General features: G+C 43.3%; 2 protein-coding genes across 5 annotated transcripts in view; both read left to right on the plus strand.

Moving 5' to 3' along the window:
* The window catches only part of ece2b (endothelin converting enzyme 2b), a 52,448-nt gene extending 41,521 nt beyond the window's left edge, over positions 1-10,927 (plus strand). For all 3 annotated transcript variants that reach the window (XM_038692910.1, XM_038692911.1, XM_038692913.1), the window contains 5 exons: positions 1,113-1,223; positions 1,612-1,679; positions 4,975-5,165; positions 5,272-5,367; positions 6,217-10,927. In XM_038692910.1, coding sequence (XP_038548838.1) covers positions 1,113-1,223; positions 1,612-1,679; positions 4,975-5,165; positions 5,272-5,367; positions 6,217-6,393 — 643 coding nt within the window. In that variant the 3' untranslated portion in view covers positions 6,394-10,927. The remainder of the gene's footprint in view (positions 1-1,112; positions 1,224-1,611; positions 1,680-4,974; positions 5,166-5,271; positions 5,368-6,216) is intronic.
* Positions 10,928-12,908: 1,981 nt separating this feature from the next.
* ano7 (anoctamin 7) overlaps positions 12,909-20,284 on the plus strand; it is a 41,950-nt gene continuing 34,574 nt past the window's right edge. Inside the window, exons 1-2 of one of the 2 annotated variants that reach the window (XM_038694041.1) lie at positions 12,909-13,045; positions 16,885-17,014. In XM_038694041.1, the coding sequence (XP_038549969.1) occupies positions 16,922-17,014 (93 nt within the window). In that variant the 5' untranslated portion in view covers positions 12,909-13,045; positions 16,885-16,921. The remainder of the gene's footprint in view (positions 13,046-16,884; positions 17,015-20,284) is intronic. The other variant, XM_038694040.1, reaches the window with a different exon arrangement.

Here is a 20,284-nt window from a genome sequence, read left to right on the forward strand (position 1 = left end):
GAAATTCACATAACTCAGTGTTTCCAATTAATTCTCGAGACCATCGCGGCCCACCACAGTCTAATGTGTTCCAGCATAGTTTCAAAATGAACCTCATTCTCATAATCCCACTACACACCTCTAACGTTGTGTTTTGCACCGCTGCTTTAAGCTCACACACTCGCACACTTTGGCCCGAGACGACCACTTTTTTAGTAAGATTAACTAAAGGTTTGCGTTTCCACTGTCACTCAGTCACCTAAATATTGGAGTGCACACGTGTTGGAGTCTTGACGGTAAATAAAATCATTTTCTCACTTTGCAAAGGCAGGTGCTGCAGTCTGAGAGTCTGACCTGTGGAGAGCCTGTGAAGTCTGAACTGAACGCGATACGAGCTCCACATACAAGGAAGCAACATGTGACAACATCCAGTTTTCAAAATAAGGCGTTAACACAACGTATATACAGGATGGAAATAACATTAATTGGATTATATTCACACGAAGTATAAAACATGTTACATATGACCGTTAAAAGGAAAAAAAAACATTTGAAAACCTTGATTCTGGGTTGCTGGAAAAACATTTTTGCTGCATAATCACCATTTATATCTGGACAGTGTGTTTATGATCAAATTGTTTACAAGAGCTCAAAGTTCTTCACAGATCTAGCCTTTTAATTTTGCAGCAGATTATTGTATTTTACTTGTCCGACCTCCGTAGTCTCATAGAATCCTGTGGGAAACACTGCATAACACCGGCTCACAGCCTGTCAGCTTCTTCTTGACGTTATTAATCCGTTATTACGTGACTGCCGTTGTGTTTTTGAATGAGGTAGAAGAAGGAGGAAGTCGTTACGAATCGTCAACAGAGCTCGCGCTGCGTCACACAGCTGTGTCACTGCAGAGGTTTGCGGGTGAGCGTGAGAAGGAGGCACTAATCTCAGATCCTCAGCAGCTGTGTGAAAAGATCTGAGGAAGAAAAATCTGAGCCGGAACTGTGACATTTTAAAGATACCTGTGAATACGACCGCCGGGCTTTTTGACGGACCCGTAGGACCACAATTAACTCCTCTCCTTGTCTCCTCCTCCCCTCTCCCCTCCTCCCCTTGTTTCCTCACCTCTCCTCCTCCAGGTGGAGCATGACTCCTCCTACAGTTAATGCCTACTACATGCCCACTAAGAACGGCATCGTCTTCCCTGCTGGGATCCTACAAGCTCCTTTCTACGCCCGCGACCACCCCAAGTCTGTTTACCTCTATATCTACCTGCCTGTGTGTCCGTCAGGGACGTTTTACGCCTAGAAAACAGTAAATACGTAGCGAGGCGATCATTCATGATCCTGACATTAGAAGAGTCCATTATCTGGCTCTTATTCAAACAGGCAGATATATTAACAAACAGACTAGACTGTGATGAGAGTCACTGATCCCCCTTCCTGCTCGCCAGAAGATGAACCCTTTAGATTTTAACAATCTTTCCTCTAGCGCCACCCTCAGGACCAACTTTACATGTTGAGCCTCTACAAACAGTTAAATCTTTTTTTGATGACATTGTGGCTGGCAGGACTTTAGACTTTCTGTTCTGGTTTCTGGACTCTTCAGCTCTTTTTAAACGTGTGTTTGTGTTTTCAGGGCGTTGAACTTTGGTGGGATCGGGGTGGTGATGGGTCACGAGCTCACACACGCCTTCGACGATCAAGGTGAGTCTGGGGGGCGATTTCAGCGCCGACAAAAACATTTTTATCAACAGAATCGGTGGTGCCTTGGACACCCTGTTGTGTACGCAAATACATTTTACTGCCTTTTTACACAGTTGTGTTTACACTTCTCGCAGCTGATTGGGTAACACCTGTGACACGCCCACCAAACAGAAGAAAACATACGTCGAAACCCATTGCGGAACGTTGCAAGGAAACATGTTGTATGTTGCAAACCGGTGCTAAATGTTTTAAGATTGACCTCGCCCTGGATCTCTGGTCCTGGTTCACTTCCAATTAAGTAAGAGATAAGATGGACTTTATTGATCCCACACTGTGGACGGCAGCTCCAGGTACACAACAGAAAAATACACATTAGATAAAAGATAAAAGATAATATATATTAGAAATAGGATAAAATAAGAATAAGATGTAATATATACTGAACAAACTTATAAAGGCAACACTTTTCTCCTGGACCAGCTGGTGGTAACGTTACTCCTGAGATTTCTCCTTTTCCTGAGGGTCCTGTGTACATGTACCTCTGTTTTCCTGAGTCCAGGGTCTTGATCAGGGTCTTGGTCAGTGTAGCCTCATCACAGCCAGAGCAAGTCCCCCCCACTCCCCCATTCATTTATTAATATGTACACTGAACAAAATTATAAAGGCAACACTTTTGTTTTTGCCCCCATTCATCATGAGCTGAACTCAAAGATCTAAGACTTTCTCTATGTACACAAAAGGCTTATTTCTCTCAAATATTGTTCACAAATCTGTCAAAATCTGTTAGTGAGCACTTCTCCTTTGCCGAGATAATCCATCAACCTCACAGGTGTGGCATATCAAGATGCTGATCAGACAGGTATTGCACAGGTGGGCCTTAGGCTGGCCACAATAAAAAGCCATTCCAAAATATGTAGTTTCACTGTATTGGGGGGGGGGGGGGGTCCGGGGGGGTCTGGAAACCAGTCAGTATCTGGTGTGAGCACCATTTTCCTCACTGCCAACACATCTCCTTCACATAGACTTGATCAGGTTGTTGATTGTGGCCTGTGGAGTGTTGGTCCACTCCTCTTCAATGGCTGTGCGGTCAGGTCGAGACGCTGATGAGGACGACGAGCGTGCAGATGAGCTTCCCTGAGACGGTTCCTGACAGTTTGTGCAGAAATTCTTTGGTTATGCAAACCAGTTGTTGCAGCAGCTGTCCGGGAGGCTGGTCTCAGACGATGTTGGATGAAGATGCTGGATGTGGAGGTCCTGGGCTGGTGTGGTTAGACGTGGTGTGCGGTTGTGAGGCCGGTTAGATGTGCTGCCAAATTCTCTGATAGGTCTTTGGAGACGGCTTATGGTAAAAAGAAATGAACATTCAATTCACGGGCAACAGCTCTGGTGCATCTGCACGCTCCCTCAGAACTTGTGACATCTGTGGCGTTGTGCTGTGTGATGGAACTGCACATTTTGGAGTGGTCTTTTATTGTGGCCAGCCTAAGGCCTTTTATTGTGGCCAGCTTGAGGTGGATGGATTATCTCAGCAAAGGAGAAGTGCTCACTAACACAGATTTTGACAGATTTGTGAACAATATTTGGAAGAAATAGGCTTTTTGTGTACATAGAGAAAGTCTTAGATCTTTGAGTTCAGCTCATGATGAATGGGGGCAAAAACAAAAGTGTTGCTTTTATAATTTTATTCAGTGTATATACAGACGCCATTGATATGAATGTTGCACAGGTCGCAGCAGGAGGTGGGAAGGTGTAGAAAATAAACAAATATGATTGCACAGGACAAAAATAAATTCCGTGTAGAGTAGTAATAATATGTATGATTGCACTGTGATTGTACACACATGAGGAACAAAAGCTGATTTTACAGAGTGCTTCATTATGTCTATGCTAGTAGAAGCAACGATGAGTTCACTGCACTCTGACTGTGTATGTTAACTTAAAGACTCATGAAAACACAGTCCTCCGCACGGCCCTGTGTAACTGCACCAAAACTCTTCTGTTAGGATGTTTGAAGATGATATTTAAATTAGAAAAAGTGTTCCTACGCTACTCTGGCAGTTATTGCGGCCAATTAAATATAAATTAGACTCCCAACACACTGAGCTCCACCATGTGCACCCAGTGGCTTCTGACTTTAACAACAACAGTTTTACTGCCAAGGAGAACAGAGTTAAGTTAATTTTGTTCATCTCTAAATGGAGTTCAGGAACTCTACTCTCTGCTCCTTCTTGGTCTTTAGTAGAAAACTCTAAAGCTTGTCAGGAAATAACTATGCACGTAGCTGATTCGGTGTAAAACCAGAGAAGGAGTTCTGGTTGGTGGTTAAAGGTGTTACGAGGTTGTTGTTACTTGTTTTCTTTGACGTTATAAGTGGTTTCTCGGTGGCTGTGAAAATTTGGATTGGATTTAGAGACGTCAATTGACTGCTAGGGGTATGTCTGCAAATGTTCTGTAGAAACAGAAAAAAATTCAACCCTATTTGATTTGATTCTCAGTCCCTCTAGGATTTCGCAAGCCTTTTTAGTGATTGCTGTGGCCTAAAATGATTTTGCGGCAGCTTTTCTAAAAGATTGTGGTGTTCTTGGCTGTTTTGTTGCAATGAAATTGTGCGAATAAGTGAAAACTTTAAAGGTACATGTGATATTTTTAACTTTTAGAATTGTGGTTTAATCATTAAACAGTCCCTCCAGGACTTGCAGGGCGTAACCCTAAACCTGCATATTTAAACCAGCTGACCTTGATTCTGTCGTGCAGCTGAGCGGGACGCAGCAGCCTCAGCGTCAGACGATCTCCTTTATGTTCAGCCACGATGCTGCACGCTCTGCAGAACAGTTTCCCCGCTTTGGTAAAGAAGATCTGGATCCTGGTCTTCATGGTCCTTCACTGTTATTTTTGTAGGTAAATGTGAGACGCTGGTGTCACAAACGTCTGCTTCGTTTCGTTGCTGACGTGTGACAACGTTTTGCATGAGACGGCGATGATAGGTGAAATTGGTCAAAGTCCCGCTGAATTCACAGGGATTTGTTGAATTTGTGTTGATAGTTGTGATCGCGACATTGTGAAACCCGGAAGGACTGATTTCTTTTAAGTAGGTGGTATTCTGCTTTTTGACTTTGACGTTTCTAACCATGAACCATCTTGTCCGCCATGTTTCTACGTGTATGACGTCAACTCTGAGTTTTGTGTTTTGTCCGACTTTCCGAGTTGTTGTTTGACTTCAGGGGGCGTTCACGTGACTTTTCCCAGCCTGGAAATGACTTACTGGTCACTAAGATGTCCTCCCTTCCGCCGTCAGGTCGTGAGTACGACAAAGAAGGAAACTTGAGGCCGTGGTGGCAGAACTCGTCTGTGGACGCGTTTCGTGAGAGAACGGAGTGTATGGTGGATCAGTACAACAGCTACCTTGTCAACGGAGAGCACGTCAATGGGAAACAGACGCTCGGAGAAAACATCGCCGACAACGGAGGACTGAAGGCTGCGTACCATGTTAGTATGAACGCGTCACATCAACATGAACCAAGCTGTTCTGAGGTACCAGAACGTCACATCATGCCACGTGTTTCTTACATAATCACGACTGTTTCTTCTACAGGCGTATCGGTCGTGGGTGGAGAAGAGTGGAGAGGACAAAAGACTTCCTGCCGTCAACCTGACCAATGATCAGCTCTTCTTTGTGGGATTCGCTCAGGTGAGATCCCAGCTGCCCTCTCAACAGAACCACGTCCCACCACATTCCACACCAGCGCCACTTCTGTTCCTGTTGATGACAGGGAGGGTCCCGAGTATGCGGAAATCGTCTGTTCCTGCCTGAGATTGCACCATTTGGACCCCTGAAAAACTGCTTTGGGAAACCCCAGCAGAAACAGCGACAGTGTGCTGGAATGACCCAGATGCCAGGAAATGCCAGCAGGTCGTGCTTCATCCAGCCAGAGGGAACGACCACCGACCGTCCTGCCCGGTCGCTCCGTGATCTCCTGTCCCTGCCCTGTACGCCCCATTCCCTCTCTGACACCTACAACTGGTTGTGTCGCTATCACGACCGGCGTGCTGTGAACAGTTGGTGATCCTTCCCTCTGGCTGGATGAATTTTACGCATGATCCGTGCACTACTGCAGCTGGGGGCTCTCCACAGCGCCACGCAACTTTTTAAATTCTTGTATCTCACGGAGAAAAGAAGTCAGGTTGGAACGTAATTTGCTTTATTGGCACGAATGTTAAAACCACAGTGTTGCCAAAGCTAAAGGAAAATACAAAAAACAATTAAATTCATATAGAGGGTAACATACAAATAAATGTATTTGTATGTTACCCTCCCGCTACTTTGCACAATAAAACTGAAACACCCCGAATTCCATATTCATTAAGGCAAAGTAAATGAACAACAGGTGCTATCTGGCACTTTTAGAAGACGTCACTCTGCGTGCACACCGTTAGTAGATCAGCTTACAGGTTAATTTGCTGGTGAAATCAAGTTTTCACATGTTTTTACTCACGCAGACCTTTAGTAAATCTGACCCTGTGTGTTTTTTCTTTTCAGGTGTGGTGTTCAGTTCGAACACCAGAGAGCGCTCACGAGGGCCTGGTGACCGACCCCCACAGCCCGCCCCGATACAGAGTCATCGGCACGCTCGCCAACTCTCCAGACTTCAGCCGCCACTTCAACTGTCCTGCAGGGACGCCCATGAACACCGGGAGACGCTGCGAGGTCTGGTAGACGGACTGAAGAGAGAGCGTAGGCTCAGGGGTGTTAATTAGATCCGTTAATTAACAGGTCGGGTTAGTTAGGAAACTAACAGATTGTTAACTGACAGATGAGTTTCTTAATTAACGTGTCTTAATTAGAGGAGTTTGGTTATTCGGGGCGTTGCAGGTGTGATCTTAAGTTTCATGCCGTCATTATAAATCTGTTCATTAGAGACGATCAGACTGACTTCCTGTCTGGAAACTAAACAGACTCAGTGGAGACGTGAAGGGACTGATGATGATGATGATGGTGGTGATGAAGCCACATGGGATGATGTTGCTGATTTCTGCTTTATCACCGCTATTGATTATTATTATTAATGGAATTTGGTTCGTGTGTGTGTGTGTGTGTGTGTGTGTGTGTGTGCGCTGTCTGTCGTATGAAAGAGCTCTGTAACTCTCTCCCTCTGATGACATCACTGTGATGACCTCATACAAAGTTGACCTATTATCAATATAGATCAGTCGCAGCCGTGTGTGTGTACAGATCGATCAGAGTGATCAGAGGAAGCTGTCGTCTGATAAATTCAAATTCCGAGGTTACATCAACATTATAATGGATCAATAAATTAATGGATTATGGTATATTGCTTCATAATAAAAAAAATAAAAGGCAGTTCTGAGGTATTAATTAAAAATTTCATTTTATTTGGTACATTTTAAGTTGGGGTTTTTTTCAGATCACCTAATCAACAATCCATTAATTCATCCAATAACCACTTAAATTTGTCATTGAAATACATTAATTGCATCCGTTTTAATGAGTTAATTAACAGAGTTTTATGGTTAAATATGAAGGGATTTTGTTTCTCCTTCATTTGTACCTTAAAAGGACCTTAAGTTTTAATTTTAGGTGCAAATTGAAGGCTTCACTCCATATTTTGGGTTAATTAATTGTTAAACTTTTACCTTAGCTGATTAATTAATTAAGGCCATTTTAAGGTGAGTTAAGAATGTGTGTAAAAATACCTTTTAATATATTACAAACCATTAATAATTAATAATCATCTAGAATCCATTAGATACCTTATTTCTACACATGAAGGGATTTCAGCCTCACAGTGTTAACTGTTGTCGTTCTGTACACTTTAAACCACTCCACATGTCAACACCCTGTAACCACTGACCACCGATACAGAGCCTCACATCCAGAAAAACTTCAAGAGTGGGAAGAAGGAAAAAACAAGCGCCTTAAAAATTAGATTTTATTATAAAACAGACTTTGGAATATTGCCTTAAAATTTAAACAAACGCCTTAAAAAGTCAAATGATCGGCTGTTTGTTGACCTCTCAGGTCAAATCAATCAGTCTTAATTTAACAGTGGCAAGTCACAGACCGGTCTCACGCTCCATGATATGACAGCTGTGGGGCGTTCAGGCACTAAAACAAGCGTTTTCTTGTTGTCATTTTATCTTTTATCAAAGTTTTACCTTTAGCAGTTTGATAAACACAGAGCCTGAACAAGACACGACTCCCTTATTGTCCTCACACATTCTCCCTCCCAAGTCGTCACATATGGACGCATGTTCAAGACCCGTTGGCGTCAGTTTGTAGGGAAGACCTGTAGTGTTGTATTCAAGGTAGGTGTTGGGTATTTAATAATAAAAGCCGAGTAAGGAGGTGGTGTGCTAGAAACTTTCGACCAGGAGACCAGCGTTTCCCGTGTGAGACAAAAAGTCAACGTTGAATGTTTTTATTTAAGTTACATACGTAGGTTACATAAGTTGAGTAAGCGACGCTACTTAACTTACGTAAGTTAAATGACACGAAACATGATCTTTTCCTGAACGTACGTTTGTTTATTAAACCTAAACAAATTGCGACCTTTCACAACTTTAACACATACTTTTATTTTGAAAGTCTAACAGGACATTGCATATGTATTGTTAAAATGCGAGGGACCTGAACAAGCGATCATAAGTGACGAGTTGGGAATCAGAATGTGTTAAATTTTCAGAGCTTCGAGAGAAGACAACTGGACCTTTTAATAAAAACGTTACACAAACTCGTTCTCACTCCCGACTCGTCACACATGGACGCTTTTTAACGACCTGGGTACCCTTTATGGTGTACTCACTCTAGCTGGTCCGTACCGTGCCCGAGCACGTTTAAGACTAGTTCATTTGACCATTGTGGCCGCTCGTACTTAAAAAGGTGGGCTCGGGCACAGTTAACTGTGATTTATACGTCTGTGTCGAATCAATGGCGTAGCCTCTGCGTAGCCCCATACCCTACGGCGTCGCCAGACGTGCACCACCTCAAAAATGTAACTACACGTTGTGGCGACGCGGACCGTAAGAACTGTGATTGGTCGGATCGGTAGCCTCTCAATGCCTCAGAGCCGACAGGAAGTGCTTTGAGGCAAATTTTTCTAGCGGCCAATCCAGCGGCTGTAACGCGATGCATCAGTATATTTGACCGTCACAACCCGAGCGAAATGACTCGTTTCATTATCAAAATGCGATCCTTTACATTTGAAAAGTCTAACAGCCGCACGTATACAATTTTACCCCCGTTCACGTTAGCAGAGGGCTAAAGAGTTAGCCTTCTACGCCGCCAAAAGTCAACACAGTGGACGCTTTAGCGCTACCGCCAACTAGTGTTTGGCAGTGTAATTGCAGAACGACGCAGGCACCGACACACAAGTGTAAATGCATGGATACAACCGGGTCTAGTGTGAGTTCACCCTAAGTGTCGTTTTTGTACATGTGGGGCTCTGCGGTAAAGTTAGCAACAGTAAATCATCAGCGTCTAATTAGACTTTCAACATAAAAACTAGAGGTTTCTGTTGTGAAACGTCCCAGTTTGGTTATGTTTAGGTTAGTTTAGCACTAATTTAGGTTTAAGAAAAGATCCTGGTTTGGGTGAAAGTTACTACGAAAGTTAAGTGACGTAACTCGTTGTTTCACACGGGAAACGAACATCGGTCTCCTGGTTGAAAGTCCGATTTCTCACCAACCATCCAGCTCAACCACCTCCTTACTCGGACTTCCCTGTTGGATATCATTATCACCTACCTTTGGCGTTCATAAGTGACGCTACACGGCCCTACAAACAGACGCCTCTGAGTCTTGACCATGTGTCCATATGTCACAGTAAATAAGTTTGGATTGAGAACGTGTTTGAGAAACATGATGATTATATCAAAGAAATATATAAATATTGAGTAAATATGAAGTGTTAGAAGAGTTTCCATCACAGATTAAATCAAAGAAACATTAGTTTAGTTTAAAGACACGTTACCTCAACTTCATTACCCACAATCCCTTAGTGTGACGGACCGGCTCAGCGTAGGTACCTGACTCTGACAGCAGGTGGAGCCGCTCACCTGGACTCAATCACCTGAAACACAAACTGAATATTCAGATATTAAAAGTCGGCTTCTCACAACACTGCGCTCAGTGTGATGTCACTGCGTGTGTGTGTTTGCTTCGCCTCCTGATGACATCACCGTCCAATCCCGTGCAGCTCCTGTGCGTGCAGTGTTTAGTTAAGCAGAAGAAGAAGCTGCTTCCTGCCAAAGACCGTTTCTGTTTTCTGTGTGTGTGTGTGTGTGTGTGTGATGCTCGTCTAGCTTTGTGAGGACCGGGTTCAGTTTTAACCCGTCTTTGTGAGGACACCAGGACCTCAAAGGCCCGTTTAAAGGTTCTGTTAGAACCAGGTTCAGGTTGTGGTGAGCGTCACCGAGGGTCCTCACAAGTATAGAAGTGTACGTGTGTGTAATACTGTGTGTGTACAGTAGACGACAGTAGATCTTATGTAGAATAAACACAGCTTGTTGAAAACTGTCTTGTGTCCTGTAGGGGGTGGGGGGCTCTGCTCGTCCAATCAGAGCGAGCGTTACTGACGACGGTGCAGATCTACAGAAATATAATAAACACCGAACATAATAAAACTCACAGCTCCGCGCTGATTATAAAAACCAGAACACATCATGTCTCGTCTGCTTTGCTTTCTCCAAATAAAGTATATGGTAAAAATACTCCGTTACATGTAAAAGTACAAAAGGATTAACAGCAAAGTATCAAAAGTACACTGCTTCACTACACCTTCTTGTACTTTTTACTGCACTACATTTATCTGATGGTGATGTTAATTGATCAGTAACAATAAAACCGCAATCTGATACCTAATAAGTACTTTTACATCTTATGGAGTATTTGTATCGCGTGGTACTGCTACTTTTAAGAAGAATATCAGAACACTTCTTACGCCTCAGTACAAGTACATGTCCTGCATTCAGTGTTACTTACAGTAAAAGTAAAAGTATTATCACGTACTTTTAAGTTTAAAAAGTACAATGATTTTTTATATTATTACTTTGTTTCTTGTTAGCTTTGTTAAATGTTACATTAACTGAAGTACTGCATTTGAGTACAAAGTTGAGGTACATGTAGGCCTACTTTGTTTGAGTATTTCCATTTTATCCTTGTACTTTTTACTGCAGTACATTTATCTGGTGGTGATGTTAATTCATCAGTCAAAATAAACAACCTGACACAAAGTACTTTTCATGGAGTATTTGTATCGTGTGGCATTGCTACTCTTACCCTACCATATATCAGAATACTTCTTCATCTGCTGGACGATACTTGGAAGACCTCAGTACCAGTACACCTCCTGCATTCAAAGTTACTTCAGTAAAAGTACAAAAGGGTTATCAGCAAAGTATCAAAAGCAAAAGTTCTCGTCAGTTTATATACTTTAAATTCCATTTCATCCTACTTTATACTTCACCTCGGAGGGAAATCTTGTACTTTTTACTGCAGTACATGTATCTGATGGTGATGTTAATTTATCAGTAATAATAACATAACCTGATACCAAGTACTTTTAAACATACTTTAAGTTTAAAAAGTACAATGATTTGTTTTATAAGATGCTTACTTTGTTTTTTTAAACAAATAAATTATTCAAAGTACTTTATTTAGTCTTTAACAGTTTGAAGTAGTTTAATCTCTGAAACTGATCTCCTGTTTTTATAAAAATAAAAATTACAAATACAAACTCTGTATTCAGTTCATTAGAAGCGTCTGGTGGGCAGTAAATGTTTTAAAGTTTTATAGTTCAGTTTGTGTTTTTGAGACCTGTTCATGGTTGTAATTACGGGGGGGAGATTGGGGGGGTCTGACCCCCTAATTAAGGCTTGGACCCCCCAAAAGAGGCAAAAACAGCAGTTCAGGGGGTCGTTCTTACCTGTATTTGTAAATATTACCATATATTTACCATCCTCATGCCTTATATTCAAGAGTCTTGAAATAGGATTTCTGACACCCCTAAAATGGACCGTACCATTTCCTAACCTGGACGTTAGCTGAACATCTTGTCTGCTGGCAGCTGCTCCAGTCCAGACCCTGCAGGTTAATGTCAGCAGTTAGATATCTAGCTGCTTTAATACACTAAAGTTCCCACCTTCAGAGTTTCATAATTAGCATTTATTTTACTTTAAATGAGCCACCTGATGTTAGCTACCCGAAAGCCCATCATATCATTTCATTACTACTAAATCCATATTTTATCTAATGGTCAGCATGAGCAGTGAAATAGAGGATTAGTTATTCTAGAGATACATTTTTGATTCAATATAGAGTTTATTATTTAATTTAAATATTTTGTGAGTCGATCTTTTTACAATAAGCAGTCATAAGTTTTACCTGCCCAGATAAACGTTAAAATCCAGGTTTGTTATTTCAAATGTTTTCAGTTTTATTTATGTTGCGCCAATTCATAACAAAAGTCCTCTCATGGCACTTTTTAGATAGAGCAGGGAAGAGATCCATCAATTCCCAATTCCCCAACAATGTATGACTACTGCTATTATATTGCATTCACATTAAACATGAGCAGGAAAGGAGATATGCAGCCTGTATTTTATGGTGGTGTCTTCGGTTCTGGTTCAGCACTATGTGGGTCTGTTCTGAGCGGTCCTGATGGTCTGCTGTTGTGGGTCTGACCTTTTGCCGTGTGGTACGGGGCCCCATCAACTGGTGAAATGAATCTGATTTATCATCATCTACAGACTGATGACCTCAGTTAAATAAGCGAGGATATTGTAAGATTTTAGTTCACTGTCGCACGTATGGTTTCCTTTATGAACTGGAAAAAACTGGTTGTCTTTGTGTAATTCACGCCCTGGACGTGTTGATGGAGTTTGAGCTTCTGTTCAACTGTATTTATAAACTGAGAGGTGTTTCTATTATTTTGTCCACCCTTTTTTACATCAGCGAGAGTGGATTAAATATTAGAAATATCTGACAGTGTGACTCAGTTCAGTTTTCCACATCAGCAAGAATCTGTTTTACTTTTGGTACTTTAGTTGTGTACTTTTTTATCAGAGTACTTCTTCCACCTGTGATTAAACCACCTGCAGAGTACCTTCCCGTATTTTCACTGTGATCCTTGACAGGAGGACACCTGACCGGAACGAACTACAGGTGCGTGTTTGTTTTGTGACAGAGGAGGCGCTGAGGCAGGTGGGCGGGGCTAACACGAGGTGCGGGGCTTGTACAGCAGTCAGGTCTGCAGCTGGAAACAGGACACAGAGAGAGAGAGAGAGAGACAGCTCCTCTGTTCCGAAGCCGGAGACTTACCTGAGCTTCACCTGATCCCGGGACCGACACAGGTGAGTCCGACCGCTCGAGACACCCAGCGCGAGGACGAGTCCTAACGCGCGTGCGTGTGCGCGCGTGGCAGACTGAGACTGAGGAGTTTTAACTAGAAGCGTTTTTCTGATCAATCGATCAGCTGAGCTCAGATGTAGTATGGTAAATATTCAGTTTTTAAAAAGTAGAAATACCTAAAAAGTCTAAAAATACTTCAAGATGTCAATTGAATAAGAGTACACAAGTGTTATAATCAAAACGTACTTCAAGTTTTATAAGGAGTAGAAGTAGAAAGTACCTCAAAATTGTACTTTAGTGAAGTACTTAAGAGTAAATCTAGATACTTTCCACCACTGTTCTTATTTACTTTATATTCAAAAGTTCTTGTCTTTGTTTGATCAGTTCGAGGATGTTGTTGGTTGTTCTGCCTGTTTGTGAGTATGTTCTGTATCCTACTCCTGCACTCTCTTAATAATAATGAAATTTATTGTTATTGATACTTTGCTTGGACAGAAAAATGTGACAGTTAAATTCCAACCTGAGTCAAAGTACAAAAATACCTTTAAAAAAATACTTAAGTATCAAAAGTGTAAAAGTTCGGTTAGTGTGGTTCTCAAAACAATTGCCCCTCAATTTAATTATGACAAATAATTTATAACAAATCATCTTCTTTTATAAACTCTTCGTGTGTTTTGTGTGTAAAAATCTGACTGACGCTTTCAGATGACTGTAGTGAAGTAAGTAAAGTTTATTTATATAAAGCACCTTTCACATGGAAAGATCGCAAAGTGCTCCACAACACAGTGAAATACAAGAACATAGTAATACAAATGGAAAAATATAAATGAAACAGCCATAAAAACTCCGCGTCTAACCAAATGCCTGTGTGAGTCTTCACTTGCTTTTTAAAAGGATCGACAGAATTCACACACCGTGTAGAAAAGGAGGCAGTGCATTCCACAGCCTCGGTGCCACCGCCTGAAATGATCGATCCCCTCTGGGTTTAAGATGCCTCCGACCTGGGCCCAGGTGTTCAAAAGGAATCTGATTTCAGCTGTGGGATTGGATCAAATCTTGAAACTGGGTTGTTCAAAAGAGAAAAAAAAGGATGCTGGATCAGATCACCTGATAATCCAGTTATCTGGATCAAACCTTTGTCTTGTTCAAAACTTTTTCAGCAGGACTGGGATCCCTTTGAGCCAAAAAAAATCTGGATTCATCCTGATCCCAGCAGAAGGTTTGATTCAGGGTGGATTTCAGGAACAAAATGTCATAAAACTTTCCAGATATTCCAAATAATACAACATGTTTACCACGTAGGAGCCTGTATACACATTTAAATCTGTTTTGCACTTGATTTGTTTAAACTTCACAGTGATAAAGTAGATAAAATCAACATCACCTACAAGCCATTCAGTACAGTAAAGTAAAAAACATAATCCCTCCAGCAGCTTCAATATCAAACCAAAATACTGATTTAATTTAAACTATGACTTGTTATTGGACATTAATTACAGTCATCAGAGGCGAACTATTTAAAGGCAGTTTGAAACAAGTTCATCCCTCACTCAGAGTTCAGCCTCCTAAAGGCTAAAAGCTGCTCTCTTTATTTTAACAACACATGCTCAAAATATCCACACTGTATCTGTGAGTTAATGTATCTTTGTTTGTTTTTTTAGATCTGTTGTGGGTCAGATGGTCAGACTGTTTTAAAGAAATTGAAAATGGAAGAAAATGTTTGTGTTGTTTTATTGTGCGTTTTCGGTCTCTTCAAATTAAAGCGACCCCACGCTGGCTGTTCTCCCTGTTGGTCTTTATATCATTAACAGCGTTGTGATATGCGGTCCCGTTTAGAGCGCTGGAAATCCAGATTTGGTAATTCTGAAAGGTTTGTATCTGGATCAAAGTGATCCAATCCAATGCTGCTTTGAAAAGCCGGCACAAAAATTTAATGTAGTTCAACGATATTTGAGTGCAACTCCCCTCCATGTACCGTCAGTGAAGATAAAAATACACACGGGTAATCATCAATAATCGACAGAAATTCACATAAACAGTTAAAACTGGAATCAGCAGGAGTAAAGGATATTGCACGCTCCACGTATCAAAACAAATATTGCACAGTTAATATAATCATAGGTGTCATTTACACTGGGGAGGCTGGGGACACGTCCCCACCGCTTTTTGAAAGCATTCCCTAAAAGTTTTCTTGTAAAAGTTAAATAACCAATAAAAATTCTCCGAGAAAGGTTTACCTGCACAACCGGAAAACATGAAATCAAATGTAAATATAGAAGAAAACAGATCTGCATTGTCCAAAAAAAGTAACTTAGGCAAAAAAAAGCAAGATGCTGATTACTGCATTATATTTAATAAGATTTTTATAATCTGAGATGTCACCAGCCACATGAATTTTGTTTCCCATCATATGAATAAAAGACATTGCCACCATAAATTGGTGCAGAAAATGCCTCTAGAATGCAGGAAATCAAGAGTTTAATGCTCAAAATCTTCTGGGGGAGGAGCCCCACAGCCTCCAATCAAATTCATCAATGAATATTTCTTCTAAATAGCATTGTGGTATCTTGTTGTCTTATTCTTGTGACTGTGCATTCTCACATCTCGTGGACTAACATGAGCCTTTAAATGTCCCCACCGCTTTTCAGCACAAAGTGACGCCCTTGAATAGAATATATAACAATAAACTCTAAAACATATTGCACAAATTCCAGTGGCCGTCATAGCACTGCAGAGCAGTACTGTTCATTGTTTGTGACAGTTCAGTTCTTTTATGGCTTGTGGAAAGAAACTGTTGAGGAATCTGGGGGTGCGGGTCTTAATGGAGCTGTAGCGTCTCCCAGAGGGCAGCAGGGTGAACAGGTGGCTGCGTCCTGGCAGAGACTGTAGTTAGAGAGGGCAGCAGTGTGTTGGTGATGTTCATAGCTGCCTTTTTGTCGGCCTCGGTGCGGCTTGTGAACCACACCAGAGTGTTGTGAGAGAGGACGCTTCCAACAGAACCTCTGTAAAATGACGCCAGCAGCTTCACCTTCCTGAGAAAAGAGAGGCGCTGCTGAGCGTTTTTCACATGGCGTGGTGGTGTTTACAGTCCTCAGAGATTTGTGTGAATAAGAAGAAGCATTCTGGATAGAAAAACATGAGATAGATTCAACTTTTTGTACAACTGGGCCCAGATGACCTCAGACGAGATTCAGATTCATTCTTTATTGTCCTCAGTGGAGGAAATTTGTTTTCACAGTCTGTACAAAGAGCACCTTGAACATACAGGGAGTGTACAGACCGGGTTGTCGCAGCAGAGCATGCGCCATAGGAGTGCAGCCGAGCCTTCCAACAGCAAAACTACAGGTGGGGGGGTGAAGCTGTATCGAGTCAGAGATGTAGGGAGGAGCTTGTCTGTGCAGGGCTTTTAAAGTAAGGACCAGGATATTAAAATGAATTCATTACTGGACTGTTAGCCAGTGAAGTGCTGCTAAAACAGGTGTGATGAAAAGCCTTGCAGCAGAGTTCTGATCGGCCTGCGGACGGTAAAGCTCCTTCTCATTGTTACTGTTACAAGAATCTAAATGAGAGGAAATAAAAGCATGAAGGATCATCTCCAACTCGTGCTTTTCGGACTTTATCTTGTAATGGAGTACTTTTAGACAGTGGTATTTCTAATTAAAAAAAAGGATCTGAATACTCAAACGTAATATTAACTGTATTAAAGCTGTTAAAACTAGACTAAAATGAAACTTGTAACACAAACATTTCAGTTTTTAACTGTGCTTTAGTGGTGTACATTGACATGTTAATGTATACATAGTATAGTAAATGTAGAGTATATATTTCTGTGTGTGTTGAGTGTTTGTGGATCTGCAGGAGGACAAAGGAGGCGGGGCATGATGAGGAGGAGAGGGGAGCAGCGGGAGGACAGCGCCACGCTCATCGCCATGGAAAACAGTTCGCAGAACAGCTACGGCAGCATCGACACGGTAACAGCTGTCTGCGTGTGATCGGATCGATAACTCAGTGATCGACTGTTGGGAAGATTAAAAGTCTGTCCGGAGAACAGACGGATAAAAGGAAGCCGACAACACGTGGAGTTCCTCAGGGACCCGTCCTGGATCCTCTGATCTTTAAAGGAGCATCTCACCATTTTATTAAATTATTAAATCCTCTTTTATTAAACTACCAGAAAAAATATATTATTAATAATAATAATAATAATAACAAAAGCCATGAGTCAAATTCCCCCGATCCAACAATGTTCTCCAAAAGATCACATTATTTTAATTTATCATCAGTTATATTTTCTCCTCTGGAAATCAACATTAAAATCGTTAACACAAACTTAACTAACCGTTTCAGCTCACATCGGTTTCACCTGCATCATTAATAACACTGAAACAACACGACGGTGGAGATTCTGCTAGATATTCAGCGCTTTCTTAGGACTTCATAAAAGTCTGTTTCAACCACACCGACTGTATTTGAGTAGTGGGCGTAGTCATGGTGACGTCACACATTGTTTTGTGGACCGCCGTTTTGAAGCCTCGAGTTTGGCCGATTAGGGCGCCGCCATGTTTAATTTTTTTGCAACCAGCAGCACCGGACGTGACCATATGTGGGTGAGACGGTGGAGCCAATGGCTCCGTTTGGAGCTAGCTAGCTAGCTTAGCTAGGTGCATTTGTAATTCACGTAAACTTTCATTTTAACAGGCTGATAACTTTGTCCAGTGAACAACAGTCTTAAAACTACATGTGCTCACCAGAGAAAGTGAACAACCGACTCCTAAAAATCTTTTCAGCGGCGCTGGTTAAATTTACACAGTGCCGAGGGTACGAGTCACTCTAGTCTGATTGACAAATTATACTCTGCTTCCTGGTCTCTGTTCCTCTAAATGGGACCAGAAACTCATCAGGAAAGTGTTTACTGAGGGAATAAATCAGCTGACAAGTAGAAACATTTTATTTCTGCAGCCGCTGCAGTCGCCCCCTGCTGGCTGCTCGAGAGGACGCAGGTTTAAGTCGCCCCCTGCTGGCTGCTGGAGAGGACGCAGGTTTAAGTCGCCCCCTGCTGGCTGCTGGAGAGGACACAGGTTTAAGTCGCCCCCTGCTGGCTGCTGGAGAGGACACAGGTTTAAGTCGCCCCCTGCTGGCTGTTAGAGAGGACGCAGCTTTAAGTCGCCCCCTGCTGGCTGCTAGAGAGGACACAGGTTTAAGTCGCCCCCTGCTGGCTGCTGGAGAGGACACAGGTTTAAGTCGCCCCCTGCTGGCTGCTGGAGAGGACACAGGTTTAAGTCGCCCCCTGCTGGCTGTTAGAGAGGACGCAGGTTTAAGTCGCCCCCTGCTGGCTGCTAGAGAGGACGCAGGTTTAAGTCGCCCCCTGCTGGCTGCTGGAGAGGACGCAGGTTTAAGTCGCCCCCTGCTGGCTGTTAGAGAGGACGCAGCTTTAAGTCGCCCCCTGCTGGCTGTTAGAGAGGACGCAGCTTTAAGTCGCCCCCTGCTGGCTGCTGGAGAGGACACAGGTTTAAGTCGCCCCCTGCTGGCTGCTAGAGAGGACACAGGTTTAAGTCGCCCCCTGCTAGCTGCTGGAGAGGACGCAGGTTTAAGTCGCCCCCTGCTGGCTGCTAGAGAGGACGCAGGTTTAAGTCGCCCCCTGCTGGCCGCTAGAGAGGACACAGGTTTAGTCGCCCCCTGCTGGCTGCTAGAGAGGACACAGGTTTAGTCGCCCCCTGCTGGCTGCTGGAGAGGACGCAGGTTTAAGTCGCCCCCTGCTGGCTGTTAGAGAGGACGCAGCTTTAAGTCGCCCCCTGCTGGCTGTTAGAGAGGACGCAGCTTTAAGTCGCCCCCTGCTGGCTGCTGGAGAGGACGCAGGTTTAAGTCGCCCCCTGCTGGCTGCTAGAGAGGACACAGGTTTAGTCGCCCCCTGCTGGCTGCTGGAGAGGACGCAGGTTTAAGTCGCCCCCTGCTGGCTGTTAGAGAGGACGCAGCTTTAAGTCGCCCCCTGCTGGCTGCTAGAGAGGACGCAGGTTTAAGTCGCCCCCTGCTGGCCGCTAGAGAGGACGCAGCTTTAAGTCGCCCCCTGCTGGCTGCTAGAGAGGACGCAGGTTTAAGTCGCCCCCTGCTGGCTGCTGGAGAGGACGCAGGTTTAAGTCGCCCCCTGCTGGCTGCTAGAGAGAACGCAGGTTTAAGTCGCCCCCTGCTGGCCGCTAGAGAGGACGCAGGTTTAAGTCGCCCCCTGCTGGCTGCTAGAGAGGACGCAGCTTTAAGTCGCCCCCTGCTGGCTGTTAGAGAGGACGCAGCTTTAAGTCGCCCCCTGCTGGCTGTTAGAGAGGACGCAGCTTTAAGTCGCCCCCTGCTGGCTGCTGGAGAGGACACAGGTTTAAGTCGCCCCCTGCTGGCTGCTAGAGAGGACACAGGTTTAAGTCGCCCCCTGCTGGCTGCTGGAGAGGACGCAGGTTTAAGTCGCCCCCTGCTGGCTGCTAGAGAGGACACAGGTTTAGTCGCCCCCTGCTGGCTGCTGGAGAGGACGCAGGTTTAAGTCGCCCCCTGCTGGCTGTTAGAGAGGACGCAGCTTTAAGTCGCCCCCTGCTGGCTGCTAGAGAGGACGCAGGTTTAAGTCGCCCCCTGCTGGCCGCTAGAGAGGACGCAGCTTTAAGTCGCCCCCTGCTGGCTGCTAGAGAGGACGCAGGTTTAAGTCGCCCCCTGCTGGCTGCTGGAGAGGACGCAGGTTTAAAGGATTTCCGAGTTCACTTGAGTTTTCATCACATTTGTTTCTAACAATAATTAATAAGCCACGCTCCGCTTCGCACTGTTCTCTAATATATGTATTTATTCTGAACGTGTTACATGTCCACATCACCCCAAATGCGACACTGTACTTCCTTGGGTCCGCAGCAACACACCTGTCTAATTTCAACATAATCAAAATACAAACAGGCAACACACAGAGATTCCTGCCTTTATTAGAGGGATTACCCAGTATCACAAATTTGCCTCAGGAGCCAGAAAGTAGGAAATCAGGGTCTCATAAAATGAAGCGTTGCCATTTTATTCCCCAATATAACGGACTAAATGCAGCTTTAAAGCTTCTCTACAACGGCAGGAATCAAACACTTTATCCTTTATTTAATTATGTACTTTATTGGCCTGAATTGCGTCACATTAAAATATAAACACTCAAGTCAACCTTTAAAAAAAAAAACAGAATATAAAAACCTCACAGTTCAAGAAAAAATACAAAAGGACGTGTTGTGATG

Source organism: Micropterus salmoides, unplaced genomic scaffold (assembly GCF_014851395.1).
Source record: "Micropterus salmoides isolate LMB-PRFRI ecotype aquatic unplaced genomic scaffold, ASM1485139v1 Ms_hic_scaffold_3, whole genome shotgun sequence".
Taxonomy (NCBI): domain Eukaryota; kingdom Metazoa; phylum Chordata; class Actinopteri; order Centrarchiformes; family Centrarchidae; genus Micropterus; species Micropterus salmoides.